At 40.6% G+C, this 20838-nt stretch overlaps 3 protein-coding genes across 5 annotated transcripts; all 3 read right to left on the minus strand.

Moving 5' to 3' along the window:
* Positions 1-1632: 1632 nt before the first annotated feature.
* LOC133794579 (peroxisomal (S)-2-hydroxyacid oxidase GLO4-like) lies at positions 1633-5446 on the minus strand. Of its 3 annotated transcripts, none has more exons than XM_062231882.1 (12): positions 4849-5446; positions 4443-4593; positions 4241-4365; positions 4113-4159; positions 3915-3992; positions 3678-3802; positions 3410-3476; positions 3193-3255; positions 2885-2954; positions 2377-2477; positions 2149-2253; positions 1633-1980 (listed from the first exon to the last, which is right to left on the minus strand). In XM_062231882.1, the coding sequence occupies exons 2-12, from the start codon at positions 4583-4585 to the stop codon at positions 1801-1803; spliced, it is 1104 nt and encodes a 367-aa protein (XP_062087866.1). In that variant the 5' UTR covers positions 4586-4593; positions 4849-5446; the 3' UTR covers positions 1633-1800. The 3 variants fall into 3 exon arrangements, with proteins under 3 accessions (XP_062087866.1, XP_062087865.1, XP_062087867.1); XM_062231881.1 differs by having other exon boundaries at positions 4946-5445; XM_062231883.1 differs by lacking the exon at positions 4849-5446 and having other exon boundaries at positions 4443-4826.
* A 1498-nt stretch (positions 5447-6944) lies between these two features.
* LOC133795014 (uncharacterized) lies at positions 6945-10133 on the minus strand. The gene has a single exon (XM_062232470.1). The coding sequence runs from the start codon at positions 10131-10133 to the stop codon at positions 6945-6947; it is 3189 nt and encodes a 1062-aa protein (XP_062088454.1).
* Positions 10134-10916: 783 nt separating this feature from the next.
* On the minus strand, positions 10917-14402 carry LOC133794580 (zinc finger CCCH domain-containing protein 62-like). The gene is made up of 9 exons (XM_062231884.1): positions 14192-14402; positions 13967-14085; positions 13766-13880; positions 13621-13682; positions 13363-13414; positions 13043-13154; positions 12693-12791; positions 12409-12536; positions 10917-12307 (listed from the first exon to the last, which is right to left on the minus strand). Exons 1-9 carry the CDS (start codon positions 14350-14352, stop codon positions 11167-11169), a joined length of 1989 nt encoding a protein of 662 aa, XP_062087868.1. The 5' UTR covers positions 14353-14402; the 3' UTR covers positions 10917-11166.
* Positions 14403-20838: the final 6436 nt, after the last annotated feature.

Raw genomic sequence — 20838 nt, forward strand, 5'->3', positions numbered from 1 at the left:
TATTAACGCTGGCAGAAGGCGATGCATTTCTTACACCTCCCTTCTTAATCAATGTGACACATAGAGGAATAAGCTTCTCTATAGATTTCGATGGTAACTCAATGAATGCACACACATGCCTATCATTTTTTATAACGGTAGGTTTGATGGATTGTGATAGGCATGTGTACGGGACCTCAATTTTCAAGTCATGCACACATTTATCCACTTCAAGCTCATCGTACAGAATGTCAAGCAGTTGCTCATATGTCACACCCTTCTCCACGGGCAGAACTTGATTTTCAGCATCTCTGAAAATCCAATCCCTATTTTCGAGTTCCCAAACACCATTGAATGCAACAAATACGGAAACAGTCGATTCTGCAAAAAAAAAAACAAAAAAAAAAGGTCAAAAAGTTAAACTACAACATAAAACAGAAAATATCGATTTCTATCGATATATGTCGAGTCCTATCGAGGTCACACGTATCGAGTTTTATCGAGTACAGTCGAGGACTATCGAGGCAAACAATCCAATAAAATTATTATACACCTATCGAGTTTTATCGAGTACAATCGAGGACTATCGAGGCAAACAATCCAATTAAACTCTTATACACCTATCGAGTTTTATCGAGAACAATCGAGTACAATCGAGGCAAACAATCCAATTAAACCTTATACACCTATCGAGTTTTATCAAGTACAATCGAGTTATTAAATCCAATTAAACTCTTATACACCTATCGAGTTTTATCGAGTACAATCGAGTACCATCGAGGTACTAACATCCTAACACTATCGAGGCACGTCGAGATCCATCAAGGACCATCAAGCCAGCATGCATGCAACACATCGAGACCTATCGAGTTTCATCGAAACTCATCGAGGCAGGAAAAAAATCCAGAAAAAAACGCACGAAGTATCCAAAATTCATTCTGTGAAAAATTGCAATAAAACATGAAGGCATACACAGATCTGTTCGAAATAAAACAAGTAATGTAACCAGACAAGTTTCCTCACTACATATAACAAATATATACTTACCCATAAGATTTTTTCCCTAGATCCGAAATCCAAAATGAAGTTTCTTGACTTGAAAGGACTCACAACTTGCCCCTAGATCCGAAATGCAAATTAATGGTGGCTGACTTTTTTTTTGTGTGTACGAGAGTTTGAAAGACAGAAAGGGAAAACATAAGAAATAGAGAGTGAAGACTACGAGAAAAAGAGATGGAAAATTATGCCAGGGGTATTTTGGGTAGTAACGGCATTTGTAGCACCAAAACGAGAGTTATATAGTGATAATGTATTTTTCAAACGGAGTGTCACTTATTGCATTAAAACTCAAATTTCCCTTTAAATGTGTATATTTACAACATTTCATAGACATAATTCTATTAAGTTATAGCTTTCTCATAGTAATAAAATATGTTATTCCTAACATTATTAATATAGAGAGGTTTTTTATTGTATAAATATATATAAAAAAAATCTTAGTAATTTAAGAATAATTTTTTAAATTACTTTTGCTGCTAATATTTCTAAAAAATACAGCTTATTTACTTCCTTAATAATAATAAATTAGAAATAAACTACCTACCGTGTGCACGCCATTTAAATTTATAAGCACTAAAACTAACAAAGCAGAAATTCTGTCTGCGATCCAAACAAATCTTGAAATTCTGATAGCCCAAATATCATCAAAACCAAACAGTGTTTTTGAGGTTGCAAGATCTGATAGCCCAAATACTCTGTCTATGATCAAAACAAATCCAGAAATTCTAAACTTCCATTTATAACTAATTCTTTAAAAGGAAATTAAAGCTTTGAATGGAGACTGTCACGCTGTGTCATCACATGACTCCTGGTAATATGTTTTAGTGCAGGACAGCCAGACAGGGCCATAGTGAGCTCAAACTCATTCTTCAGCATTTCAATCACACTTTTCACCCCGCGTTGCCCCATTGCTGCCAGGCCATAGATAACTGGCCTCCCAATCTGTAATTTTCAATAACAGTTGAGCATTGAAATGCGAATGCCAGTGCTCTAGTACGTATGCTCATTTGTGGTGTTGAACATAACCAACAATCTCTCCTAAAATTTTGAGACAACAAGTGCTGAAAGGAAACATAAAAAAGCTCAATTTATTTGAAGGTAAAAGCTTACAAGTACAGCTTGTGCTCCAAGGGCTAAAGCCTTAAAGACATCTGTTCCTCGCCGAATTCCTCCATCGACAATAACAGGAACTTTTCCTCCAACAGCTTGAACAACCTAATGTAAGGATTTCAAACATTCATTAAACATCAGAACTTTGATCATTTGTATAATAAACAGAAAGACAGCAATCCTAAAAGCTAAACAAGAGGTTAGAAACATGATGATAAGCATAGCCACCTCTTCTAAGACAGAGATAGTGGCAGGAGTGTGATCTAGCTGGCGAGCTCCATGATTAGAGACCACAATCCCATGAACTCCAGCTTCAACTGCCTTTCTTGCTGAAATTGGTACAGCATCAAATAGTAAGAAGATAGTTCAACTTTTAGTTTTTAGGAACGAATCACAAGCTAATACAACCATGCAAAAGAAGCATTTAATGAATTTACTGAATCTGAAGGCTATTTAAATGTTTGGTTAACAAAGAATGGAAACTTTTGAATTAATAAAGAAGCTTATATACTCTAGCATGTCATCCTTTGTGGTATATTTGGATTTCAATTACTTTAGAATGATGTCTTTGAAAGGAGAAATGAAAAAGAAGAAGAAGAAAAGAGGGTTTGTGTTTCTTGCATGATTCTGTGACATGAAAGAAAAACAGAAATGGTCTGGTTTCCTGCCATGCTAAGGATAACACTACGACAGTGTACAGATAGCAAAAGGAAAAAAAAAAGGACCCTTCAGTTACCATCTTCATGAGTAAGCACTCCCTTGATCAGAATGGGCAGGTTTGTGATGGATCTCAACCATTTTAGGTCCTGCAAATGTTATGAATATTATTTACTAAATATTCTCGTATGAACTTGAGAATCGCATGTGATTACAAACCAGCAGATGCAAACAAAAAGAACAAATCTATTTAATCCATACATATTTAGAAATATTTTCCATGTGAGATAAGAAAACTAAAAAAGTAAATAGCTCAAGTAAAAAAAAAAAAAAAGCCAAAGAGATTTAATGGACCATATGGCAAGGTAATTGTTAAATGTTTTGTACCTCCCAACATAAGGAATCATCAAAAGTTTTTCTAGCAAAAGCTTCAAGCTTTGAGCCATCATCCTGCAGAAAAAAAAATTCCCTTAGCTTCGTGCATACAAAAACTTCCACTAGAGTCTCACTCATATAGAGCGTCTGTAATTAATGAGAAGCTATACAAACAAAATGATTTGTTGATCTTCAAATTATCATCATGTATTTTTAACAAATGATCTACCCCATTCACAGTGTGAACTTCAGCAGACATAAGGCCTTCAAAATTCTTCATCTGAGGTGCAACCATTCTGAAAAAATAATTCAAATCATGTTTCCAATGAAGATCATAAGATTTAACACCACAGACATGAACAAATAATTTTTGGTGTTTAGACAATAAAATTTTGTTTGATGTCCAATAAGCGAACTTAAAAAATCAAACTGCAAAAGTGATTGACTGCATTTATAGCATAATAAACACAGAACAAAAGGAAACTAACTGCATTTACTTGTTCCTTATGTCTGCCTCTCTCCGACCAAGTCTAGGAGCATCAACTGTCAAGACAATAGCCTTGAATCCATTTCTTTCAGCTCTCCGCACCAGCTGTGCTGATACATCCCGTCTCTTATTAACCTATGATTGATAACATTCAACAATACCGTTTAAACCAATTTATGTGCTCAGAAGAAAATAGCAATAACAATGGTAACAATCTGCGATAAAGAGGTTAAGGAGGGGTAAGTACATATAACTGATAGAATCGAACAGCATTGCAGCTGGAAGCAACCTCTTCCACAGTACAGTTAGACATGTATGATAAAACCTAATAAAAAGGAAGAAACCTGAAAATCAAACCCCTTCCACATATTGATTCATTTATGTTCTTAATAAGTTAAAACAAAAAATAAGGAAACCTGTATGTCTTGGGCTAATTAGTAATTACCATGATGGTGTCACATGAAGCCGCTGCTCTGGCTGTAGCTACCTCCCCTGCAGTAAGAAAAGGGCATTTAAAGTCTATACTTGATACCAAAATACATCACAGGAAATTCTCTTTTATTGAATTTACACCTTCAGGATGAGCTAACTGATGATAAGCAGTTGGAGCAACCATTATGGGGGCTGAGATTTTGTAACCCAATACAGTTGTTGACATATCTATTCTGCTAACATCTACAAGAACTCTAGGCCGTAACCTGGATATCCACACAAACTAATCAATCAAAAAAAGAAAGTTGAAAAAAAAAAACTACCACTAGTAGCCTGAGATTACTTGATTCTTTGAAATGCCTCGATGTTCTCTCTTAATGTATTCTCATCCTCAGCTCCTCCAGCATAATAATCAAAGTACATTTTGGGAAGAACCTGCCTAGCCAATTCTTTGAACTCATTCACGTTGACTGGCTCAGGTGCCATTCTTCAGCCTGAAAACAAAACCATCTATTGTAAACTATGATGTTGATTAGAATTCAAAAGTACAATCCACTTTATGTTGACCATAAGAGTAAATACAGTCACTAAATTAGCTAACCATCAACTTACCGAAACAATAAAATTCAAAAATAAGAAGCTAATTTAAAAGACTAAGACAATAAATTAAGAAATCCAAAAGATGTGTAAAGGTAACTTTAGAATATCCTATCAGAAGATTAACACTGGAAAAAAATTATGTCGCATACCAGTGGAAAACGATGAAGCAATGATTACCCATTAGAGTAAGATGGCAATAGATCTTGCATATCACTCGAGAAATGATATAGACCAGTTTGAACGTACCTGTATGACCTGTTTCCTCTTGGCCTACGCTCTAAAGTCGAGGGAAATCACTACCAATAGATCTTTTAAACCAGCTTATAATTAGAAAGAGATACTCTTTTTGTTCTCTTTATACATATATTTTATGTGTCAAAGCAAGATACTATAAAAAAACCTATGCTTAAACATGGGAGAATGCCAATAATTAATTTGGTTGGTGTGGCGGTGATTTGTATTGAAAAACTTTCCATTGCACTATCTTTTACATTCTCTTTCGTCATGACATTTAATTTTTTATATTTTGGTGAAATTTAAGTATAATAGGACCTATCTACAATCTCTGTAGAACCCAGAAAACAGAATAGTAGAAACCAGCAAATAGAATAGCAAGCAATAAAACAGTAAACCAATAATGAATAATCTGAAGCTTTGTTGAATGAAAAATATGCTATGAGTCTCATACAAACAGAGAGGAAAATATCCCCATGATGCCTAGAATCATCTCAATTCTTGCATAACTAATTACTAGCTTCCTTTTCCCACTAATAGGCTACTCAGTACCCAATTTGCCTTTCTAACCAACTAACACAAAATGACCCAGTTACCCTTGACCCTTCTGACCCGACCCCCTCCTAGTATAGGTGAACCGGATACTAGGCTTATCAAGCCTAACATTACTCCCGCCCAAGTTGTGAACCTTGTCCTCAAGGTTGAATGCCGGAAACTGACGTCGTATAGCATCAAATTTCTCCCACGTAGCTTCGAAATCTGGCAGATCCTTCCAGCGGATAAGCACTTCAACACATTGGTCTGGAGAGGCTGGGTTCTGTCGGATATTCAGCACTTCAGCAGGTTCTACAATAAGTTCCAGGTCTGAAGTTAAAGTGGATGGGAGCGTGGTGGAAGAATGAGCAGTCCCGACAGCAGCGCGGAGTTGCGAAACATGAAAAACCGGATGGATGGCTGACGAAGGAGGCAAGTCGAGGCGGTAAGCGACTTTTCCAATGCGTTTCAGAACTGCGAACGGGCCGTAATATCTTGCTGCCAGCTTCTCATTCTTTCTGGTAGCCAATGATTTCTGTCGGTAGGGCCGCAATTTCACAAATACCTTGTCTCCCACAGCGAACTCCACCAGTCGCCGCGACCCGTCAGCTCTTTCTTTCATTTTCTGTTGTGCTCGCAGCAGGTGCATTTTCAAGTCATCCAAGAATGCATCGCGCTCTTCAAGTAACTGGTCAACAGCCATCACATGAGTGGTACCTGCTGCGTACCGAATCAACGGTGGGGGGTCACGCCCGTATAAGACCTTGAATGGAGTGCAACCCAAGGAGGAGTGAAAAGTGGTGTTGTACCAATACTCAGCCCACGCTAACCATTTAGCCCAAGCTTTTGGACGGTTCGAAGCGAAACAACGAAGATAGGTCTCCAGGCACCTATTCACAACCTCGGATTGGCCATCCGTTTGGGGGTGATAAGAAGTACTATGGCGAAGTTCCGTCCCTTGTAGTTTAAACAATTCTGACCAAAAATGGCTGAGAAAAATTCTGTCACGATCAGACACAATAGACAGCGGGATTCCATGCAACTTGACTACATGTGTAACAAACGCTTCAGCCACCATTTTAGCATTAAAGGGGTGCCGAAGGCCTATAAAGTGGCTGTATTTACTCAGCCTATCCACCACCACGAATATAGTGTCTACACCTTCCGACTTAGGCAGCCCTTCTATAAAATCCATAGTCAACTCCTCCCAAACTTGTGCTGGCAGCGATAAAGGCTGCAATAAACCCCCTGGTGACATGGCTAAATATTTGTTTCGCTGGCAAATCTCACAAGAACGCACAAACTCCAAGATCCTAGCCTTCATTCCTACCCAATAAACATCTCCTTTTAGTCGTTGGTAAGTTCGCAGCTCCCCCGAATGGCCCCCTATGGGCGAACTGTGATACTCACGCAAAAAATGGGGTAACAAAGCTGAAGTGCTGGACAAAACTAAGCGGCCCTTGTACAGTATCCGTTGCTAGGATATTGAAAACCCAGCAATGACTTTTCCTTGCTCCAAATCTGCCTTAACCCGAGACAAAAAAGGGTCCGCTGCCACCTCACGATCAACTAGCTCCCAATCCATCCATGTAGTAGATGTCAGTAAAGAACATTCCACATGAACGACCCGAGACAAAGCATCAGCCGCCCTATTTGTTTCCCCTGAGCGATATTGAATATCAAAATCAAATCCCAACAATTTGACTAACCACTTCTGATGTTCCGGAGTAACCAGCCGCTGTTCTAACAGAAATTTGAGACTTTTCTGGTCTGTTCGCACAATAAATCGTCGTCCTAGGAGGTAAGGTCGCCATTTGAGTACCGCTAGAACAATAGCCATGAGTTCTTTTTCATATATGGATTTCAGCCTCGCTTTGGGCTTCAATACCTGACTGAAATACGCTAGTGGCCGTCCCTCCTGCATCAAAACAGCTCCTACGCCAAACCCCGAAGCATCAGTTTCAACCACAAACGACTTGGTAAAATCTGGAAGTGCTAAGACAGGTACTGTGGTCAGCGCTTTCTTCAGTTCTTCAAATGCAGCAGAAGCTTCTTCGGTCCAGCCATATTGGTCTTTTTTGAGTTGGTCAGTAAGAGGTCTAGCAATGGCCCCATAGTTCTTGACAAACTTCCTATAATACCCTGTGAGCCCAAGGAATCCCCGCAGCCCTTTAATTGTTTTGGGCAGCGGCCAATCCAGCATAGATTGGATCTTAGAAGGGTCCACCGCCACCCCCTTGCCTGAAATAATGTGACCCAAATACTCAACTTGCCGCTGTCCAAAACAGCACTTCTTGAAATTAGCAAAAAACTGGTGGTGAGACAATGTTTGCAACACGATTTCAAGATCTTTGACATGAGTTTCCTCATCCGGGCTATAGACGAGGATGTCGTTGAAAAAGACCAATACTCTTTTTCGAAGATGGGGCTGGAAAATGTCGTTCATCTGAGATTGAAAGGAGGCGGGGGCGTTGGTCAGTCCAAATGGCATCACTACAAACTCATAGTGGCCTTCATGAGTCCTAAAGGCCGTTTTATGGATATCTTCCGGCCGCACCCGAATTTGATGGTACCCCGAGCGCAAGTCAAGCTTCGAAAATACATGAGCCCCATGCAACTCGTCTATCAACTCGTCAATAACTGGAATGGGGAATTTATCGGGTACCGTGGCTCTATTAAGGGCCCTATAATCCACACAAAACCTCCATCCACCATCCTTTTTTCTAACCAAAAGAATAGGGCTCGAGTAGGGACTGTTACTTGGCTGGATCACCCCTGATTTCAGCATCTCTTGAACAATTTTCTCGACCTCATCCTTGATGCCATGTGGGTACCGATAGGGGCGAATACTCACTGGAGTGGTGCCGGGCTGAAGGACAATGGCGTGATCATGTCGTCTCGGCGGCGGTAGCGAAGTTGGTGTGTCAAAAACATGTTTGTACCGCTGTAAAAGTTGTTGTATCTCATCCGAATATGCTGCCAAGCCCGGAATAACCGAAGTGCAACCCAACTCGACCCAAACACCTTGCCGCTCACGTTGGAGCAGCCGTACCATCTGTTTCAACGAAATGCAAGTCTTGTGAAGCAGAGGGTCTCCATGTAAAACCACGGGCTGATCCTGGATTCGAAGTTTCATCGTATGGTTCCTCCAATGGTGAGTGGTTTCCCCTAAAGTTTGCAGCCATTGGACGCCCAAGATAACATCAGTACTGCCTAGTTGCAACGGTAGGAAATCTTCGATTATTTCCAGTCCTTGCAAATGTAACGGCACCGAGCGACATATGCCTTCCCCCTTCACTGCTTGACCACTGCCCAGTTGCACCCCATAAGCATCAGTCGTGGATAATGGCAATGCCAATTTCTGGGCTAATTCCGTGGTGATGAAATTGTGTGTCGCCCCGCTATCCACCAAAACCACCACTTCGTGGCCCAAGATAGAACCCAAAATCTTCATAGTTTTGGGGGACGTCAACCCGACCACTGCATTGAGAGAAACTTCCACCATGTGCGCCTCAGCCGCCTCCGTAGCTGCTGCAATGCCCAGAACCTCCCCAATCGGATCAGTGGCCGGTGCATCCACGGCCTCATCTTGAATAATCACCACCTGAACCTCCGCCTGCGAGCATTCGTGCCCTTGAGTCCAACGCCCGTCACATTTAAAGCAAACTCCCCTGCGTTTCTTCTCCTGGAGTTCGGTTTCAGACAGGCGGCGATACGCCGTGGACGTCGCCGGAGCCGCCGCTGGTTTAGGGCTAGTAAGAGTCAGGCTAGAAGAGGAGGAAGATGATGGAGAAATGACAAAAGTGCCCTTACTGTGTTCAGGTAGGGAGAGGCTGGTCAAAGGTGGTCGTGGATGTGCCCTAATGGGCCCACTAGGCCCAGTCCGAAAGCTTTTAGTGAAAGCTTGATTGGCTTCAATTTGCTCAGCCAATTCCATCATGTGTAACAGCCCATTGGGCTCCAAAATTCTCAAAGGGGCCTGGATCTCTACTTTAAGGCCCTTCAAAAAAGCAGCCTGCAATGCAGCCTCCCCCATTATCTCTACCGAAGCAGCAAGAGCTTCAAATCGTCGACGATATTCTTGAACCGAAGTGACCTGTTGGAGGACAAAGAACCGATCATAAACCGACCCCTCATGGGTGGGACGAAATCGCCGGAGGAGTAGAAGTTTCAACTCCTCCCACGTGGGAATGGGTCGCCGCTGATTTTCCCAGCGAAACCAAGACAGAGCCACTCCTTCAAGGCACAAGACCGCCGCTTCCAGTTGCTCGGCCGGGGACAATCGCTGTAAATTAAAGTAGCGCTCTGCACGATAAGTCCAATCATCTTGGTCATCTCCCGTATAAACTGGCAATTCGATCTTCCGAGCCCGAAATTCAGATCGTCTATCCCCACCATCCACCACACGGCCGGAGGAAGCGCCCCCGCCAGTCGCCACAGACCCCTCGCCGGAAAGACGACGCCCCGAACCAGGAATACCTTGAGATCCTTCGCGAAGAGAAGCAAGCTCATCTGCCACCCTGCCTTGGGCAGTAACCAAACGATCCAACACGTCCTTCAGAGAGCCCAGCTCCAACGCATGATCCTTAAGCAGCAATCCATGATCGTTGAGCTGGTTTTGGACACTGGATAAGGCCGATTCAACACCCACAACACGAGTCTCCATTCTCGTCGATACCGGCATACACCGAACGCCGGTCCTGGCTGCTGATACCAATTAATAGGACCTATCTACAATCTCTGTAGAACCCAGAAAACAGAATAGTAGAAACCAGAAAATAGAATAGCAAGCAATAAAACAGTAAACCAATAATGAATAATCTGAAGCTTTGTTGAATGAAAAATATGATATGAGTCTCATACAAACAGAGAGTAAAATATCCCCATGATGCCTAGAATCATCTCAATTCTTGCATAACTAATTACTAGCTTCCTTTTCCCACTAATAGGCTACTCAGTACCCAATTTGCCCTTCTAACCAACTAACACAAAATGACCCAGTTACCCTTGACCCTTCTGACCCGACCCCCTCCTAGTATAGGTGAACCGGATACTAGGCTTATCAAGCCTAACATTGCACTATCTTTTACATTCTCTTTCGTCATGACATTTAATTTTTTATATTTTGGTGAAATTTAAGTATCACTCGTTGAATTATTTAAGAAAGTACAAAAAATGGTGACATGGGAGAATGCCAATAATTAATTTGGTTGGTGTGGCGGTGATTTGTATTGAAAAACTTTACATTGCACTATCTTTTACATTCTCTTTCGTCATGACATTTAATTTTTTATATTTTGGTGAAATTTAAGTATCACTCGTTGAATTATTTAAGAGAGAACAAAAAATGGTGAAATACTAATTTTGTAAAACTTGTCATTTGAATTTGAATGCATGATTTCGTTTGACAACAGTCAAGTAATAATTGAAAGATGATAAACCTAAAGTAGACCAATTTCAATAAATTGAATATTATGAAAAATAATTTACATGAACCCACCATATTGTTCCCTCCATCCCATCATATGTAGAGAAAATTACAATAAGATGCCTCGTTTGAATCTGACTTCAAGGCACTAATCAAAATATGATTCCCATACTCCAAATTTAAAGAAAAACCAAAATCGTTTCCTTAGTTAAAAATCACCAGAAGCTTGTTTCTGGATATGGGGGACCTTATAAAACAACAAAACATTGTTCTATGCCCATCTCTCGAACTCCCTTGGGTCATGGGACCATTCCTGGAACTCCCTCCGGTCACATGGCCACCTCTCTTCCCTCCTTTGACCAAAATCCTCTCTCATATCATGAGAGAATGTACAGGTATCTCCATAATAGCACCTGCCTTGAGCATAATACCGGCATAGCTTTTGTTGCATTCCATTTTGCCTCCTTGACGGCCTCATGGGATGATATTTCTCCATTCCATTTTGTAACCTTGATGGACTCATGGGAAGATGGTTATCCGATTCGTTTTGTCTCCTTGATGAACTCATGGAACAATGGTTATCAGTTCTGTTTTGTCCCCTTGATGGACTCATGATAAGATGGTTTTCCATGCTTGTTAATGGCTGTCTGTGATTACCCCTGTTCAGAAGTTCCTTTGTCTGATTCATATTTGAGCATGCATATGTGGGAGGCCGACAGTAATCCAAATAGGAGTTAGATCCTTCACTATGTACATGATGTCGATCACTAACATGCCGAACATCATGAATGTCATAATATGTTCTTTCTTGATTACTTGAATTGATATTCCCAACCAAATTCTGGGAGGCATGGTGGCTAATAGAGACATGCTTATCTTGTCTTCTATTTTTCAGAAACAGACTTGGATTTGTTGAAAGTTTTCTACAATTGGTTGAACTTGTATCTTGAACTTTAGTAGCTGCTGCAGGTTTCCCAGAATCAGTGGACAACCTCAAGTACTCTTTGGAGTTTTCTGAATTGGTAGACGAAACAAATTTCTGTTGTTGAATTGCAGGTTTTGGTACCAAGGTTGAGTTAAGTTGAGGCTGGTTTCTACTTGAGTTGATGTGGATGAGCTGATCTTGTCTTTTATTTTTTACTAACAGACTTGGAGTTGTCCCTTTGTCACAACCAGCAATTGAGACCAGAGGCTGAATTGCAAGTTTTATGAAATTAGCAGTTAAACTTGTTTCTTGAGCTTTAGTAGCTGCTGCAGGTTTCCCAGAATCAGTGGGCCATTTTATCAGTACTTTTTCTTTGTTTTCTAAACTGACAGACGAAACAAAATTCTGGCGTTGAATTGTGGCCTTTGGTATCAAGGTTGAGTTAAGTTGAGGAGGCTGGTTTCTACCTGCCCCCTTTTTTGAAATCCTGAAGCACAAAAAATTTGATCATGTAACAAAACAAGTAACAAAGGCCACTGAAATCAGGGAAATAAACAAGTATTTATCCATATCATCCATATTGTTTACCTATTTCCATTTCGCATTTTTCTATTTTTCTTCTCATGAATTCGTGCTTCTCTATCAGATCTAGCAAGAGATCCCCTTGAGTGCTTCTCCATCAAAATCTTTTGCCTCTTCTCTTCATTTTCCCATTTCTAAATACACAAGAATATATTAATCTACATAAGCTCAAACCAGAGAAAGAAAGATCTTGTAAAGAACTGATCTGTCTCAGAGTTTTCAAGACACAAAAATACAACTTAATCTATATAAGCTCAAACCAGAGGAAGAAGAACGTGTAAAGAACTGACCTGTCTCAAAGTTTTCAATCGGTAAAGATTCCGTCCCTTGATTAGGAGGGGATGAAGTGGGGGGAGTGGTTTCTCCCCTTTGCTCCATAGTACTTCAATCTGGTGAGATTAACCAAAAAAACTGCATATTAACAACTGTAATAAAGTATGCAAAGTTCAAAATAATAGTCAACTTGATGATTCTATGTATTAAAATCCTTAAATGTCTAATTACGTTACACGTAGCACTACTACTGCATTCATGCTCATTATTATCTTACAATGTCATCTAATTTCACACCACCTTGAAAAAAACAGAATTCATTTGCAGTATTCTTTTATATCCAATAAAATATTACTCCCCAACTCACTGTAAATGTATGTTGTTGCTTTGCAGCACCATAGCTCTCTTTCACAATACGACCAGCTACCATTCTTGTGCCACAAGGAGGGCCAGTGGCTCTCCGTGAAGCTACATTGAACCTACAAAAGAGTTTCAGAAGACTAAGAAAGCAAAATGGACGTATTATTTGATCAGCATGCGTGGTTTGTCACTATTTCAATGATCAATCATACTATAATACTAGCAATAATAATTTTTACTTGTAAATGAAGAGCACAATCTCTTATCAACTAGTTGACAGCAGAGAAAACACAGATTTACTAGTACTTTTTTTTTGTTAAAGCTTACATGTCATAAACATTTTGTTCAAACAAAACTACATCGCCAGTGCATGCATCACCTGCACAAAAATTCACCAATTACGGTTCGGGCTATGAAACATACAAGAAAAGAAAAATTATAACATAACAAATACGAAATGAACAACACTATGAAAGGCGCCAGATATATCCTTTGGGAGTCAAAATCTAGAGGCGTGGACCAAACTCCACAATTCCCACATCCTATTCAAAGGAACTCTTGAGAAAATATCTTATACATGTATACCTTTACAATTCAATACAAAACTAGATACTGGATACTTCTTGTCCCCTTCACCATTCAAAATCCTGAAGAACATTAATTTAAATGTAAGATTCAAAGTAAACACCAATGTTTCTTCAGAGTGATACCAAAATGGTAGATAAATTACTCAAGATGCTCTTTAATGCGCTGAAGGAGTGTGCTTTTGTTCCCTGTCAGTCTCAACCCATTATTCCTCAGATAAACCTTACATTGGTCAACTTTCAACTTCTCTAGCTGCCCCGCTGCCACAATAGAAGAACAAAGATTATTCGACCATTGAAATATATTAGTTCAGGAAGGACCAAAAAAAACCCAATCCTGGACTAACCTCCAATCTTTCTTTGGATTTCCTCCAAGCTTTTCGCATCTTTTTGGTCAAGTTCTGAAGGGTCGATATCACTCCCATTGGAGTCTTCTTCGTTAGGTAGATCAATATCATCACAAGTACTGTAAATTCCAAAATACCCATGAACACAATAACATAAAATTAGTCCCAACCCAAAATAAAAAATAATCATAATAAAAATTGAAGAATCAGATTTTAGACACAAACCGAGCCTTGGTTTTCTTCTTGATTGAAAGGTTGGAAAACTTGGTCTGAGTTTCTTCAATAGTACTATAAGTTGGGTCCTCGTCCGAATCATCTGAACTGTTTTCAGAGTCTGATTGTGATGCCGTTTGAAAGAAATTTTCCTCCCCTTTTTCGAATTCCATTGATGGATTTTGGGTGGAAAATCACTGTGAATAAATTATCATTAAAAATAAATGAAATCCCCACTTTTAATGCCAGCTTTTGAAAAAAGTGACCGTTGTGTACTGTTCATCGCTCGATAGAATAGCAAACGCCTGGAAGTAATATGGGCCAGGCCTTGTTGACATGTTTGTAATTAACCCTGGACCCAATATGGAAAAAGAACCCATCTTCTGTTTTTTGAAAAAAAAAAAGGCAATTTTGCAAAAATATGGCTTTTATGCTATCATTGTGCAAAAATATGGAATTATATTTTTGCTAATTTAACGGAAAAATTTATTAAAGAAAAAAAATAAAGTATGAGAAATATAATTAGTAGCTAACTTAATATTGAAGCTAAATTTAAAACCAAAACACATCAGCCAAATAGGGATATTATTGTAAAATTAGCATTTCACTCTTCTCTCTCTCAAACCCTAGCCAAACAACCCATTCTCTCTCCAAAACCCAGCCACACCATCCCCTCCAGCTCTGCCCTGCGCAACCCCCTCCAACTCCGGCGACCCTAACCGAACCCAACCGTTCGAGACCCCAGCTCCGCCCGAGCCCCACCATCCAAACCCAGCTCCAACTGTTCGAGAACCCAACCGTTCGGGACCACAGCTCAGCTTGAGCCCTACCTATTCGAGACCCCGGCTCCATTCGAGAGCTCCATCTAAGCTCGGGATCAGGCGCAACACCACCATCTCCACAAAGAACCACCTCCAGCTTTGCCCTGGTGTTGATGCGCACCCAGATCCAAAACGACGGGGCTCACGTATAGGGGATAGGGGATCTAGTGGTGGTCGGAGGCGAGGGAGGAAGGTGGTTCGTGGTTGGAGGTGATGCAGGGAGGTGGTTCGTGGTTGGACACGAACCCAGGCGGCAGAAAGGCAGGCAGCGGCTAGGGTTCTAGGTGAGGGAAGAGAAGAAAATGGGAGAGAGAGAAAATGGGGTGAATATGATTTTTTTTTCTTTCTATCTTTAGGTTTGTGATAATTGGTTACCTTCTCGTTCTTTGTGTGTATATTTATGGGGGTAACTGGTTACCTTCACGTTCTGATGTATGTGTATTTATGGGTTCTTCATCGTAACTGGTTACCTATGTTACTAAAACCATAGTTACTTCTTCTTCATTTTTTAATGAAGTGTTCTTCCTCTTTTTCCTTCAAATTTGATGTTTCTTTTCATATTTAATATGAGTAACTCGTCACCCCTGTTTTGGTAACTAGTTATCCCTCTTATGGCAGAAGATTACTCCTCTCATTACCCATCCTGGTACATGTTATTTAACCTAGCTCTAGGATTTTTTTTACATAACTGTCAAAGATCAATCAAGTAACTGGTTACCTTATCCAGGATTTGAAAAAAGAAACGTACAATCTAAAAAAAGGGAAAAAATGTTTATAATAAATAAAAAAATAATAATAAACACAATTCTTATTACAAAACAACCAAACAAAAATTTAATATAAAATTAGTTATATAATAAAATCAATAAAGCTAAAAAAAATAATAATCAAATTACAAACATACCCTTCCAAATTAATAAAACTTGTGTTTACCGAGATTGTAATGCCCCAAATTCTCCGATGTGTTTAACGGCATGAATAGTGGGTCGGGAGGGCCATACTTGCTTGATTATGTTCTTAATTGATAAAATGCATGTATATGTTGATTATATTATAATATGATGTGAAATGCATGCATGTGAGTCCATATTTTTAATTACAGGGGTGTGATGGTAATTTGGCTCGTTGAGGGTAAATTGTTTACTTGGATGCATATTGGTGATATATTTTGAGACCACATTATGATGTGGGTTTGTTCGAGCCATTTGGCATGAGACGATCATGGTGTGTTAATTATCGGTTTGGTCATAACAGGCTTAAGCTCGGGGCTCGGGGTGAGTCTCGGGGTGTTTTAATGATTAGAGTGTTACCGGGCATTAAAGGGTAACGGTGTACGCCCTGATTTTCCCACGGGCTGATTAGCAAGCTGAGCTGCGGCCTAACCATGGTTATCTTGTGGACATCCCCCGCAACCGGAGCTGCGTCGTAATGTCACACCTCCTTAGCTCGAGGTAATCTAAGGGTTCGCCTCTGGTAACTTAAAGACTGAGTCCGAGCTTCGACGACCGAAGGTCGGGTCAAGCATCCAGCCCGCAGTACGAGCTGAGGTTGAAGGCTGTGACCCTTTATAAAGTCAGCCACGCAAGGTAAACGTGCATATATCAGACATCACGTGTCTGATATATCCCTGACTTCTCGGACACGCAGTAGGAACGTCCGTATTCAGACATCCTCAACTAGGTTGGGCCGTGCGTCCCATTATCCCCTTACCTATTGATTTGACCACACTTATGTGTCAGGTTTAGGAATTAATCATGAATGTCACAGAGTTGACATGATAGGTAAGAAGGTCACGGGATGGCCTTCTTACCAACTCCCAGGTGTCTTCTCCTATAAATATGGAGACCTTGGGAGTTAATAAGGGTTGGATTCTCTCTTGTAAGAAATACCCTATAATTGTATCCTCGGAATATAGCAATAATATCGACTAGTGGAGTAGAAGGATTTTAACCTTCGAACCACTTAAAAAACGTGTCTCGAGTAGCCATTTCATTTTCCTAAGATCATATATCTGTTTCGGTTCAACCTTAGCACTAATCCCTTTCTCTTATTTTCTTAATTTCCTGTTGGCGAAGAACCGCGTCAATAAACGGGATGTGAAATATTGGTGTTTGAGAATATTGAGATTAGCGGGAATTGGGAAGCGTTAATTATGATTAACGGTGTAAGTGGAAAGTACCAATTTTACCCTTGAAATGGTTTTAGAGGCTTTTGATGACTTAGGGGTATTTTGGTCATTTGGGGTTTGGATATATATGGTTTTAGATAGCTGTAGAAACAGAAAAAAAAACAGGGCATTCTTCTTCCTTCCCGTACGTTCATTTCCTCCACTTTCTTCTTTGGTGTTCTTGAGCTCAAAGTGTGGAATTAAGCTAGGAGATCAAAGGGCTGAGTTAGTGGACTTGGTTTAGCTATTGAGGAAGGTTCAAAGCTAGTTTGAGGTGAGTTTTAGTCTTGAGTTTCTGGTTATACCCTGTTTTCGTTTTAAGTTTTCAGCTTTTGGTTTCTTGATGGAAGTGTGGATTTGAAGAGGTTTTGATTGATGTTTAGGTTGGGTTTTGATGAGGGTGAGTTATGGGTGGTGTTTAGAGGTTTAATTGTGTGTTTGGAGGAGGTTTTGAGCTGGTTTGAGAGGAAAAATACAGGGGAAAAATTGAGCTCGCGTGCTGTCATGTTGTTGGTTTGAGCTGAGCGCCGCAGCGCGGCTGTGGTGCGCCGCGGCCCTTGGCTTCTGGCAGGGGAGGCCCTCTCTGTTTGAGGGCGCGCCGCGGCGCAGCTGAGGAGGGCCGCAGCCCTTAGGGCATTTTAGGCCAAAATAATGTTTCTAGCATGGGGATTCAAGGCTAGGGCCTCGGGGTTGAACCTACTACCCGGTTGAGTAGTGTTTGAGGTCCCGGAGGTTAGGTTTTGGTTTGGGAACATCTTATTATTCATTTTATTGATGGAATCCCATAATTGGTTATGACCAGGTAACCGCTAAAGGACCAAAAGGTTGATCGTTCTTAGGGTTGTTCTTTTATTCATTCTAGCTCGAACCAGAGGTAAGAAAACTGCACCCCAAGTGTGACATGCATGGGTATTCATGAGGCATGCTGGTTGTGTAAATATGGACTTGGATTGAACATAGAATGTTTAGCATATGTTGCTCACTTGTGCATGGTACTGACTCATTAGTCAGATTTGGCAAAGGTGCTAGTATCAACTGTGAAGCTGTGACTTATTAGTCAGGTTCGGCAGTGGTTCTGGGCACTGGTCACATTGAGCTGACTCATTAGTCAGGACGGCCTTAGCGTGTTAACGCAAGCCAACATGATTAGATCTAATCGACTATCAGCATTGAATGACTCAAAAAGCATTAATGCCAGACCGACCCCGAGGGTCGATGAATGAAATAAGCGCTTGGAGGCTAGTGGCTTACCTAGCAGCCACTCTCCCACTTGAATTAGTGACTTGTCCGTCAGTCACTCAGTATGGTTTACCAGAACCTGCTGAAGGCTAGTGGCTTACCTAGCAGCCACTCTTCCATTTGAATTAGTGACTTGCTTATCAGTCACTCAGTATGGTTTATCAGGACCTCATGTGATGTTCACTCATTTGTTTGAAAGCTTTATGCTCAGTGTGATTATAATGATAATCATTTGATAATGTTATTGAATAGTATTATGTTTTCTTGCTGGACTTTGGCTCATGGGTGCTATGTGGTGCAGGTAAAGGAAAAGAAAAGCTCACCTAGCCTTGAGTGGAGAGCTTAGGTGGTGATGTGTACATATGCGGCCGCTTGACCACCACGGCCAAGGAGTTCTCAGAGGAACTAGGGGGTTTACCTTATTTTTGCCGCTTAGGTCGGCGGGATTGTAAATTTAAAACAATAATGACCATTTTGTACTGAGAACGACTTGTAAATGTTTTGATTAGCTCTGCAGAGCAGTTTGTAATGAAAACATCTATTTCCTTTTTATTGGTTTTATACCTTAACCTCTTAATTACACTTAGAGCACGTTTTTGACCAAAGGACTCGGATAGCGAGTCAAACTTCCGGTCCACCGTTTACCGTAACTATTCTGGAGTAACCAGGGCGTTACAGAGATTTTCGGAAACTATATTAATAAAAATTAAGCTAGATTAATGATAAAGGATTTAGAAGATATAAACAAGATTTTTACGTGGTTGGAGCGTTAATAAGCCTTAGTCCACGAGACAACTGTATTAGAGCTTGGAAAGTCTATCACAATGGAGTTTTTCTCTCTTTTTTAGCAGAGTAACTGTATACAAGCCAAGAGGAGATCCCTTCTCCAGTGCTCTGTCACCTGTATTTATAGGCTCACAGGAGCACTGGGCTTGGGCCAGGCTGACCCGGGCCCAACAAAGATATAAATACCACTGGCTTCTCTATCGACAGCCCAATACAAAGGATAAAAATATAAAAGACAAACAATGATCAGAGCCCACTGGGGCAGCCCAAGTCCTATCTATCACCCGACAAAATGGGGCTTTTGGTATGGGCATTCCGAGTTATGAGGCAGATTCAGGGGACAAGATCAGTCAGGTAATGGCGGCACAGGTCTGAACCAACGGCGTGCAATCTCGAGGTGGCCTTTTTTGCAAGTGAACCGTGGGGACAACTCCCACGTGTCATGGGGTGGAGTCAGGGTCACGGATGCTTTATCCTGCTGTTATCCAAAAAATAGGCACGAATGACGTGGCAAGTGATTCGCGGACACGTGGCTAACACTTGGCGGAATTCTGCTAGGGTATCGACTAGAAGAGATATTACAAGCAAAAGACAGTCGAAGCTTACCGGCGACCAGTGTGGTCGCAGGTTCCGCGTACCTCATGATACTTTTATAAAGATCTTAGTCAATCCCGAAATTGACTTCCATGATTTCCTAAGTATTCGATTATTTAGGGAAGAATATCTGTAACAAATTAATGTAATCCCCCTTGAGCCTATAAATAGAGAAAGATAGCTCAAGGAAGGGACTTTTGGCTTTCAAATTATTTGAGACTAGAGTGATTATATTTGATACATTGTCTTGTTCTTCAGAAGTGAGTGAAACTCATTGAACCCTAGTTCTTTGATCACTCTTTTGAATCCTATATCAATAACAATTCAAGTGGACGTAGGTTATTACCAGATTCTGGGGCCGAACCACTATAAACCTTTGTGTTCTTTATCATTTCGTCATCACATTCTTTCTAATGTGTTTGTCCACATCAGGCAAATTTGACTCCGTGTCAGTTGGCCAAAATCTGGGTCAACACCTGCCAACCCTGAGGACTTGACCCGGGTTCATTTACCTCTGTCCCTCTTCACTTACCGGAAGCCCGGATCATCTACATAGATCCCGGATCGCTTACTAGGCTCCGGGACCGTTTGCATACATCACGATCGTAACCCCAAACAGATGTACGTCTCCCGGATCATTCTTCCTGGACATCGTCCGGGTCTGGACCCACACTTGAGCCGTCGATGTCGGTCACTCCCTGCCAAATGGGCCTGGGCTAGGCCCAACCCCAATTGCCCAATTAATGGGCCTGGACCACCGTCCCGGGCCCAAGGCAGGAAATAGGGATAACAACTTGATTAAGAGTAAAACTATGGCATAAACCAACTTTTATAAAAATATATATATATGGGAAAATAAACTCATAAAAGTGAAAATTCTTAAAAAAATGCCATAGATTAATTTTTTTTTTTTTAAAAAGCCATATTTTTGCACACACTAATAAAAATCTCATGCAAAATGTAATTTCCTAAAAAAATACCCATCATTGAGAAAAAAAAGGAAAAAAAAAACATTAATACATTATTTTTTTCCAATTTTTTTGTACGACGGT

This window comes from Humulus lupulus, chromosome 8 (genome assembly GCF_963169125.1).
Source record: "Humulus lupulus chromosome 8, drHumLupu1.1, whole genome shotgun sequence".
Lineage (NCBI taxonomy): Eukaryota > Viridiplantae > Streptophyta > Magnoliopsida > Rosales > Cannabaceae > Humulus > Humulus lupulus.

Coding starts and splice junctions, on each gene's coding strand:
- LOC133795014 (XM_062232470.1), bottom strand. CDS start 10,133: ATGGAGACTCGTGTTGTGGGTGTTGAATCGGCCTTATCCAGTGTCCAA.
- LOC133794580 (XM_062231884.1), bottom strand. CDS start 14,352: ATGGAATTCGAAAAAGGGGAGGAAAATTTCTTTCAAACGGCATCACAA. Junction 14,086..14,191: donor AAGAAGAAAACCAAGGCTCG/GTTTGTGTCTAA, acceptor TGGAATTTACAG/TACTTGTGATGATATTGATC. Junction 13,881..13,966: donor AATCCAAAGAAAGATTGGAG/GTTAGTCCAGGA, acceptor CTATTGTGGCAG/CGGGGCAGCTAGAGAAGTTG.
- LOC133794579 (XM_062231882.1), bottom strand. CDS start 4,585: ATGGCACCTGAGCCAGTCAACGTGAATGAGTTCAAAGAATTGGCTAGG. Junction 2,955..3,192: donor ATGATTCCTTATGTTGGGAG/GTACAAAACATT, acceptor TAACATTTGCAG/GACCTAAAATGGTTGAGATC. Junction 2,478..2,884: donor AGTGCTTACTCATGAAGATG/GTAACTGAAGGG, acceptor TACCAATTTCAG/CAAGAAAGGCAGTTGAAGCT.